Source organism: Lepisosteus oculatus, chromosome 7 (assembly GCF_040954835.1).
Source record: "Lepisosteus oculatus isolate fLepOcu1 chromosome 7, fLepOcu1.hap2, whole genome shotgun sequence".
In the NCBI taxonomy this organism is placed as follows: Eukaryota; Metazoa; Chordata; class Actinopteri; order Semionotiformes; family Lepisosteidae; genus Lepisosteus; species Lepisosteus oculatus.
Window position 1 is genome coordinate 2,293,533 of NC_090702.1, and position 10,182 is coordinate 2,303,714.

At 56.1% G+C, this 10,182-nt stretch overlaps 1 protein-coding gene across 4 annotated transcripts; it reads right to left on the reverse strand.

The window, feature by feature from the left end:
* Positions 1-1,685: 1,685 nt before the first annotated feature.
* Positions 1,686-10,132, reverse strand: ssbp1 (single-stranded DNA binding protein 1). 4 transcript variants are annotated; one of them, XM_069191999.1, is made up of 8 exons: positions 10,050-10,117; positions 9,023-9,219; positions 7,576-7,738; positions 6,223-6,280; positions 4,491-4,631; positions 3,530-3,617; positions 3,095-3,183; positions 1,686-2,357 (listed from the first exon to the last, which is right to left on the reverse strand). In XM_069191999.1, the coding sequence occupies exons 3-8, from the start codon at positions 7,597-7,599 to the stop codon at positions 2,314-2,316; spliced, it is 444 nt and encodes a 147-aa protein (XP_069048100.1). In that variant the 5' UTR covers positions 7,600-7,738; positions 9,023-9,219; positions 10,050-10,117; the 3' UTR covers positions 1,686-2,313. The 4 variants fall into 4 exon arrangements, with proteins under 4 accessions (XP_069048100.1, XP_069048101.1, XP_069048102.1 ...); XM_069192000.1 differs by having other exon boundaries at positions 9,023-9,079; positions 10,050-10,095; XM_069192001.1 differs by lacking the exon at positions 9,023-9,219 and having other exon boundaries at positions 10,050-10,132.
* Positions 10,133-10,182: the final 50 nt, after the last annotated feature.

The window sequence follows — 10,182 nt, forward strand, 5'->3', positions numbered from 1 at the left end:
CCTCACCCACCGCTCTCATTATAAGTAAAAATATATTTTTTTACAACTGTATCTTTTGTGTCTGTGTGTGTAGGACTTCATAGATAGGGGTTTCCAGTATAACAAGTATTAACGAGATGGTTTTCTGGGGTCCCTGACTTCCTTTCACGAACTCTTAAGAAAACACTGCAAACATACAACGCCGAAGAAACGTGCCGAGCCATTACCAGTTCACAATCTCGTCTGAAAGTACGGAGGCAGTATTACGGCCTGCTCATTACACCAAGGAGAGGATTGCAAAAGTAAAGTTTTTTTTTTTGCAAAAGGAAGTAAACCTGTTCGACTGATGACAACATTTCCTGGGAGAGAAGTCAAGTTTGGAGATGTCGTTTGCGGACAGTATGAGTGAGTGTGTGTGTCCGTGTGTGTCCTGTAATGGACTGGGATCCTGGGATAGACTCTGGCTTCCCCACGCCCCTGTACTGGATAATGGATAAGGGCTAGAAGTTCTCCCTTCACCTTCCCAAGTCTCAAGTTCACCCATCCAGTTTCTAACGGCTTTATCCAGTTCAGGGACACAGGGCAGCCCGCGTCGATCCCAGCAAACAAGGAACACAAGACAGGGTACACCCTGGATGGGACACCAGTCCATCACAGGACACACACACACACACACCAGTGCCAGTCCATCACAGGACACACACACACACACACACACCAGTGCCAGTCCATCACAGGACACACACACACACACACACACCAGTGCCAGTCCATCACAGGACACACACACACACACACACACCAGTGCCAGTCCATCACAGGACACACACACACACACACACACCAGTGCCAGTCCATCACAGGACACACACACACACACACCAGTGCCAGTCCATCACAGGACACACACACACACACCAGTGCCAGTCCATCACAGGACACACACACACACACACACACAGTGCCAGTCCATCACAGGACACACACACACACACACACAGTGCCAGTCCATCACAGGAGATATACACACTCACACACCAGTGCCAGTCCATCACAGGAGATATACACACTCACACACCAGTGCCAGTCCATCACAGGAGATATACACACTCACACACCAGTGCCAGTCCATCACAGGAGATATACACACTCACACACCAGTGCCAGTCCATCACAGGAGATATACACACTCACACACCAGTGCCAGTCCATCACAGGAGATATACACACTCACACACCAGTGCCAGTCCATCACAGGAGATACACACACACACACACCAGTGCCAGTCCATCACAGGAGATACACACACACACACACCAGTGCCAGTCCATCACAGGAGATACACACACACACACACACCAGTGCCAGTCCATCACAGGAGATACACACACACACACACCAGTGCCAGTCCATCACAGGAGACACACACACAGACACACACTCACACCAGGACCAATTCGCCCAGAAGCTCATTAACCTACCACTCTGTCTTTGTGCTGCGGGAGGAAACCCCCACAAACACAGGAAGAACATGCAAACTCCACACAGACAGCACCCCCGGGGGATTGAACCGGCGAAGCACGGAACCTGCCCTCCTCTCGCACGAGTTTCCCTCGCCGTTTTCCCCCCCAGCAGAGAATACCAAAAACCTCTCTTCCCCGAGCGTGGCTTCAAAGTGTAACACACAAACACACGCAGACCTCACTGTGGAACAGCAAAATCAACTACGTCCATTTTATTGCGTCAACATCATCCCACGATACCTGCACAGTAACACCCTTCCAGTCGGGCCAACATCTAACACACTCCCCCCTCCAGCGACTTCCAAAAAACCCCTTCATTTACACTTTCGCCTCCCCTGCGGAGCGCCTATAGGGAATAAGCGTTGGGATCTCTGATCTTCAAAGATCTTCCAAGATCGCCACCATCACATAAAATCCAGTGCCGATCGGTCGATCCGCACACACTTGCTCTGGTCCAGTTCGGCAGCTCGCAGGGAGGGGAGAGGTGTGTGGATGGGTTATTCGTTCGAAAGCAACGGTATGTTTTCCTGCTTTTGTGCGCCGTCTGGAGTCCTTTTCAGAGACCCAGGGCCTTTTCCCCACAACAGGTTACTCTGGCTGGAAAGACTGGAACTCAGGAGGTTCGTCGTCGAGAAGGGTTTAGCGTACTGGGCCGTTCCCACAGGCAAACCAAGTCCAGTCCAGGGTCCGTCCACGTCTTCCGGATGTCAAAGCGAGGAGAGGGCCGATCGTTTGGAAAAGCTATGAACGGAATTCAGGGCGTGCCGTAGCGAGGGGAGAGGGAGGGGAGGCATCGGCGTCGGCGTCCGATCAGACCCGTTCCTTCGCGCTGTCGCTCAGAAAGATGATGTTGTCTGGGGAAGGGAGAAAAAAAAAAAGAGAGAAGCACAAGTCAGGGCTGTCCGTCGCCCGTCCGTGATGAAGCGATCGGCTCCGACGCGGCCGTTCATTTTTAGGATCGACGGCACGCAGGGGGACCACTCGGAATCTGGAAGGGCTCGCCCCGGGCCGGCGTCAGCCGCGAGACAACTTAAGGACCGGGGAGGAAAAGTCGCTACCCACAATTCCTAAGAGCTACGTCAAAGTGGGAGAGTAAAGACGGTAGGAACCACTGCTGGAAGGAGAGAGACGAGATCGTATAAAGATCTACTTTATTATGCGCGAATCAGTCGCCGTAAACCCTGGGACTCCGTCATTAACTCGGACAAACTCGGCCAAAGAGGGAATTTTGTCTGTAAAATCGGCAATGGCGGGCTTTCCCAGTGCCGGACAAAGCACAGTAAAAGGCTAACGAGACCTAAAAAAAAAAAAGGCTGGGTTGACAATTCAGAAATACCGGATCGCCGAGCGTCGCTTGCATTTCGGAGGCTCTGGGGACGGGACAAGGACACCTGCCGTAGAGAGCTTGTGTATTTATAAGGAAAAATAGGCGCCGACGCCAATTGTTTTGAAAGTCAAAAGTGTCGCAAAGCAGACGTGCGTTGTCTAGATTTCTCATGAAACGGGGGCTGAAAAGTGGCACCCCCTGCCCTCTCCCCACCCCCACACTCGGCAGCGATGGGCACCCCCCCCTGCTCCCCGCCAGTCCTACCGGCTATGATGGTGGTGGCCTGGCGCCTGACGTTGTTTTTGTCCACGTACTCGCCGTAGTCCAGCTTCCCCTCCACGAGGACCCGGGCGCTGCGGAGAGAGACACCCGGGGGTGACAGCCGCCCGCGAACGCCCGAACCCCCGAACCCAAAGCGCAGGGAGAACATGTAAGCTCCACACGCGCAGCGCCCCCAGACGGATGTCCCCCCATTTCCAAAAACGCACGGGCAGCCGATATCACGCCTGGAAAACCAAAGCTAAAAACGTCCTTTTTTTGGGGTGGGGTAATTTCCTTCTGTCCCCCCCCCCCGAAAGAAAATCTCCAAGCAGTCGGGGGAGAAGAGACCTGGCCAGGAGACACAGGAAAGCTGTTGAGTTTATCCTCCCCTCCCCCCCTCCGGTCCAGTACGGACAGGCCCCCGCCCGAGTCCCTCACCCTTTCTTGACGTACTGGTAGGCCACATCCCGCAGTCCGGGCCGGAACACCGAGATCCGGTGCCAGGTGGTCTTCTGGCTGATGTCACCTACGGACACCGGAGCAGGGATTACTCTCCCGAGCTTGCGTCCGGGCGGGACGCAGGAGAGAACCGCCCCCCCCCCGGACCCGAAGCAGGAGCGAACTCGGGAACGCGGGCCAGTCGTCACCAGAGGACCGGCAGGTTCGGGATATTTCAACACACCCCTTCCCCTGCCTCGGGAGCTGCAGGATGGGGTATACCCTGGATGGGACACCAGTCCATCACAGGACACACACAGACACACTCACACCAGGGCCAGTCCATCACAGGACACACACAGACACACAGACACACAGACACACAGACACACAGACACACAGACACACAGACACACAGACACACAGACACACAGACACACAGACACACAGACACACAGACACACACCAGGGCCAGTCCATCACAGGACACACAGACACACACCAGGGCCAGTCCATCACAGGACACACAGACACACACCAGGGCCAGTCCATCACAGGACACACAGACACACACCAGGGCCAGTCCATCACAGGACACACAGACACACACCAGGGCCAGTCCATCACAGGACACACACACACACAGACACACAGACACATCAGGGCCAATTTTCCCAGAAGCCAACTAACCCACCAGCCTGTCTCTGGACTGCGGAGGGAAACCCACTGAATCATGGGGAGGGGGGGGAACATGCAAACTCCACACAGACAGCCTGCTGGCCCGGGCATCGGCAGCGAGCGCAGCCCAGAGGGGGACAGCACGCTCTGCTGCGCGGCTGGGGGTGTCCTCGGGCAGGGCACGGGGACGAAGTGGCCAGCTTTGTGGCCAGGAGGAGGTCAGAGTTGAGGCTCCTCGCCGGTCGATCGTCAGAGGCGGTTTGGGGGGGGGGGTGATCCTTGCCTGAAGGGGTGCTTTCCCCATCCCCGGTCCTCCACACCTCGTTGGTCGCCACGGAGAAGATGGTGACAGGGTTCCGGCCGTCCGCCTGCCGCATCACGGGGTCCTGGCCCACGCGCCCCAACAACTGCACCCGGTTCATGGCTGGGGGAGAAGACGGGGGGGGGGTCAGGACACCGGCCATCGCCATCGCCGCCGGGCTCCGCACAGACCAGAGCGAGCCAGCCAGACTCGGGGAGCCCCGCTCCGCACGGACCAGAGCGAGCCAGACTCGGGGAGCCCCGCTCCGCACAGACCAGAGCAAGCCAGCCAGACTCGGGGAGCCCCGCTCCGCACAGACCAGAGCGAGCCAGCCAGACTCGGGGAGCCCCGCTCCGCACAGACCAGAGCGAGCCAGCCAGACTCGGGGAGCCCCGCTCCGCACAGACCAGAGCGAGCCAGACTCAGGGAGCCCCGCTCCGCACAGACCAGAGCGAGCCAGCCAGACTCGGGGAGCCCCGCTCCGCACAGACCAGAGCCAGCCAGACTCGGGGAGCCCGGCTCCGCACAGACCAGAGCGAGCCAGCCAGACTCGGGGAGCCCTGCTCCGCACAGACCAGAGCGAGCCAGCCAGGCTCGGGGAGCCCCGCTCCGCACAGACCAGAGCGAGCCAGCCAGGCTCGGGGAGCCCCTCTCCGCACAGACCAGAGCAAGCCAGCCAGACTCGGGGAGCCCGGCTCCGCACGGACCAGAGCCAGCCAGACTCAGGGAGCCCCGCTCGGCACAGACCAGAGCCAGCCAGACTCGGGGAGCACCGCTCGGCACAGACCAGAGCCAGCCAGACTCGGGGAGCCCCGCTCGGCACAGACCAGAGCCAGCCAGACTCGGGGAGCCCTGCACAGACCAGAGTCAGCCAGACTCGGGGAGCCCCGCTCCGCACAGACCAGAGCCAGCCAGACTCGGGGAGCCCCCTACACACCAGAGCCAGCCAGACTCGGGGAGCCCGGCTCCGCACAGACCAGAGCCAGCCAGTCTCGGGGAGCCCCGCTCCGCACAGACCAGAGCGAGCCAGACTCGGGGAGCCCCGCTCCGCACAGACCAGAGCGAGCCAGACTCGGGGAGCCCCGCTCCGCACAGACCAGAGCGAGCCAGACTCGGGGAGCCCCGCTCCGCACAGACCAGAGCGAGCCAGACTCGGGGAGCCCCGCTCCGCACAGACCAGAGCGAGCCAGCCAGACTCGGGGAGCCCCGCTCCGCACAGACCAGAGCGAGCCAGCCAGACTCGGGGAGCCCCGCTCCGCACAGACCAGAGCGAGCCAGACTCGGGGAGCCCTGCACAGACCAGACCACAGTTGGGGACCCCTGCTCCGCTTGGAACAGAGTGGGGCCCCCCCCGCTCAGCACGGACCAGAGTTAGGAACCCCTGCTTAGAGTCGACCAGAGTCGGGGTCCCCTGTAGAGTGGACCCCTGCTCAGCTTGGACCAGAGTCGGGGAACCCTGCACAGCTCGGACCAGAGCGGACCAGAGTTGGGGTCCCCTGCTGAGGGGACCCACCTTGATCTTCAGGCAGGTGAGGACAACCTCAGCCCTCGGAAGGGCTCGCCCAACTCTCCTGGGCTTCTGCTCGAGCCAAAATCTTAAATCGCTGAAAAATAAGATTTCATTTTCTGGTGGTGCATCAGTGCGATTTTTGTTTTGTTTTGGTTTTTTTTTGGGGGGGGGAGGGGTAGAAAAGGGAGCCTCTCCAGCACTCACATCGCTCCAGGATGAGGGAGACGTCGTTGGACTGGTGCCTGACGGACTGCCCCAACAACTGGAAAAGATAAAGAAGAGAGAAACGCTTTCAGCCCGGCTGCCGAGGCGACATCCGGGCTGTGGCCATTGTCCATCACAGTGCACAGCCTCTGGGAACACTGGTTTCCACTTTCCATCATCATCATCATCAAGGTTAATTCATCGGCGCACGATGAACAGTACAGCACGCGACGGCGTCGTCGGCAGCCAGACGGTTTGTGTCTCGTCGAGAGGGAGAGAGGAGGAGGAGGAGGAGAAGGGCAGGAATTCAGAGGGATTCGATCGACACTAGGATACAGTAAGTTACACAGCTGCAATTTACAGATTGTGCGAAAGTAACACAAGGAAAGGAGGTATTTGGCGCTCTTGGTCCGTGTCCTGAGAGTGCAAGTGACAGGAGGTCACCGGCGCCCCCTGTCGGTTCAAGGAGGTCACTGCAGGCGTCTGCTGTGGTTGGCTGTTCGGCAGTCTTACTGCCTGGGGGAAGAAGCTGGTGGTCTTAATAATAATAATAATAATAATAATAATTGCTTACACTTATATAGCGCTTTTCTGGACACTCCACTCAAAGCACTTTACAGGTAATGGGGATCCCCTCCACCACCACCAGTGTGCAGCCCCACCTGGATGATGCTCCAGTCCTCTCACACACACCAGCTCTCAGTGGGGAGGAGAGCAGAGTAATGAAGCCAATTCATAGAGGGGGATTATTAGGAGGCCATGATTGGTCAGGGCCAACGGGAAATTTGGCCACAACGCCGGGGTTACACCCCTACTCTTTTCGAGAAACGCCCTGGGATTTTTAATGACCACAGAGAGTCAGGACCTCGGTTTTACGTCTCATCCGAAGGATACAGACCAAGACGTGTACTTGGTCTGTATATTTCGGTACCGTTTTCCGGACGGTAGCAGATGGCCTATTCAGATCACCGAACAAGCAGTATGTACAGTTAGCGGTACGGGAAAAAAAAAAAACAAAGTAAAAAAAATAGACAGAATCCAACGGGAGATAGCAGGACAGCGGCCTTCCAAGATGGCGCCGATGAGGGAGAGTCAGGCTGGGATAAGCGGATATACAACCTTCAGCACAAGAACTTCAGTCTTAGAACTGTCCTGAAACATCAGCTGGACCGCACAGGAGCCACGTCCATTTCAGCACACAATTACACCCATTATATAGACCGGTGTGGGTCTAACTGGGTCTATAGCCCTGGAGTTTTCAAAGAAAACTGATCTGTCATCTGCGAGCCTCCAGCCCAGGCAGGCGGGGGTTAACACCGTTAAACGCGTCATCAAGCACGAAGATCGTCACACCTGTGTCACCGCCCGTCTCAGCATGGCTGTGGGCCTGGGGGGGAGAGAGAGAGAGAGAGAGAGAGAGAGAGAGAGAGGGGATCTCCTGGGGAGACGAGCAGGGAATCTCTCCCGTCGAAGTCCGGCTTTGGAGAACGGAGCCCAGCGGGACAGAGCCGGCCAACTGAAACGAAGCAGAATAATGACATCACTCGCGGCGAACGCACACGCAGGTCTGGGCGCCGTGTGGGGCCCTGGGTGTCGGGCCCTGGGTGACAGGTCCCGACCAAGGGTGCTGTCTGTGTGGAGTCTGCATGTTCTCTACATGTTCTTGTGGGTTTCCTCCAGGTGCTCCAGTTTCCTCCCACAATCTCAAGACATGCTGGGAGGTTAAGTGTGTGTGTGTGTGTGTGTGTGTGTGTGTGTGTCCGTCCTGTGATGGACTGGTGTCCCATCCCGGGTGTATCCTGCCCATTGCTTGCTTGCTGGCATAAACTCTCCCCCCTGGCACCCTGCACTTGATAAAGTGATTAGAAAATGGATGGATGGACTTAGGAAAGCAAAAGGGAGAATGACTTGAACTGAAACTACAAGAAAAAGTTTTATAATAATAACAATTTACACTTATATAGCGCCTGTCTGGACCCTCCACTCAGAGCTCTTTCCAGGTCAGGGGGGATCCCACTACCCCCACCAGTGTGCAGCCCCACCTGGATGATGCTCCAGTCCTCTCACACACACCAGCTCTCAGTGGGGAGGAGAGCAGAGGGATGAGAAGCCAGTTCAGAGAGGGGGGTTATTAGGAGGCCATGAGGGGTAAAGGCCAGGGGGGATTTGAGCAGGACACTGGGGTAACACCCCTACTCTTGTCGAGAGACACCCCGGGATTGTTAATGACCACAGAGAGTCAGGACCTCGGTTTGACGTCTCATCCGAAGGACGGCGCCTGTTTACAGTCTAGTGTCCCCGTCACTATACTGGGGCATGAGGACCCACACAGACCGCAGGGTGAGCGCCCCTGCTGGCCCCACTCACACCTCTCCCAGCAGCAGCCTCAGCTTTCCCAGGAGTCTCCCCTCCAGGTACTGGCCAGGCTCCCACCTGCTGGGCTGCTAGTGTCTATTGGTTCACGGATTGAGAACACACGGAAATCTAATTCACGCTTGGAACTTGTGTTCCAAAGATCCAAACTGATGTCTGAGGGTGAGCCCGGAGCTTGATTCTTCGTCATACCCTAGTTCTTAGCACAGCTGGCTTTAATCTAAGAGAGGCAGGGATTACATTAAACCCACATACTGGCTGCCTAATTTGGCTCTGCCCAGTCAACATCACTGCACAGGACGTGAGACAGGTCTGTCTGCAGCAGGGGGTCTTAAACTCCGATTCTGGGCCACCCAGCAGATGAAAATGAACTGCAGAACCGCGACACGTCTAACCAGAGTCAGAGGCCTTTTATAGGCGGCTGTACCTTTAATTAAAGAAGCGCTTCTGCTGACACGAACGGCAGAACCTTTCCCCAAATCCCCTGTAACACGAATTCAGAAAACAGTTCAATCGATTGTGTATTGGCTTGCTGACTTTGGGACAGAAGCCAGAAGAGAGAGAACGTCTTCCAGGCGCCGAGTGCGGTTTTCACGTTGTCCGCTTTTTCTGCGTGGGGTCTCGCTTGGGGAAAAAAAAAAATCGAGAGGTCTGATCACTTCACACGCTAGGCTTCAAATATTCTGAGGTACATAAGAATCGGACTGAGTTGTCTTGTCAGACATAAGACGGAACACGACATATACATATATATAGACAAATTAACGTTAAGCCACCTTCAATGGGCTGGAGACCTTCACATACAGGTCCGTAGCGTTGGACGAAGGAATGCGATGCTTCTATTGCACCAGGCCGTCTAAAAATAGCGGACACGACCAGGCTATAAAACAGTTACGAACTTACATTTTTTTAATTAACATTTACTAGCAATTTAAGGACACGGGGCTGTTTCTCTGCCCGCATCTTCGGTGTGTGTCGTTAATAAATAAACCCGAATGCGCAACAGCATTTCAACTCTCGACCTAACCACAGACCCCCCAGATAAAACGCCGCGTGTACGTGTGAAATGAACGAGTGTGCAGGATCCACGGTCCCGCGGCCACGGCGACACACTTCCACGCGTGTTTCTCGAGCTGCCGTATGGACACCGCGTACGCCGGGGTCCCCGTTCGCCCGACCTTGTTAAATCGTGGTTGTACGCTGGGTTGGCATTTACACCTGAACCTCGTCAACCCACGGACAACTACAGGCTATCTACGCGCCAATTGTTAAATGCGTCGTACTTGAAAAAGAGGGCTGTTCGTGCGCAACTTTCAAGTCGAGTTAAGTTTCTCACGAAGTAAGTCACGCCATTTCTACTTCAAAATCACTAGAGCCGCGAAATATTTTGTTTTTGTTGTTGTTGTTGTTGTCGGCGACTTTTGTAGAAAGGGTTATGTAGAACATGCACTTACTGCAAGTCCTCCAGGCACGCTGCTTCCGGTCCGTCACCGCTACAGGTCCCACCTTCGAAGGAAACCGCGCCTCGGAAGGTTCGTTCCGGGCCGCAGGGTTGGGCTTTATAAATCCAGCCGGAACACTTCACAG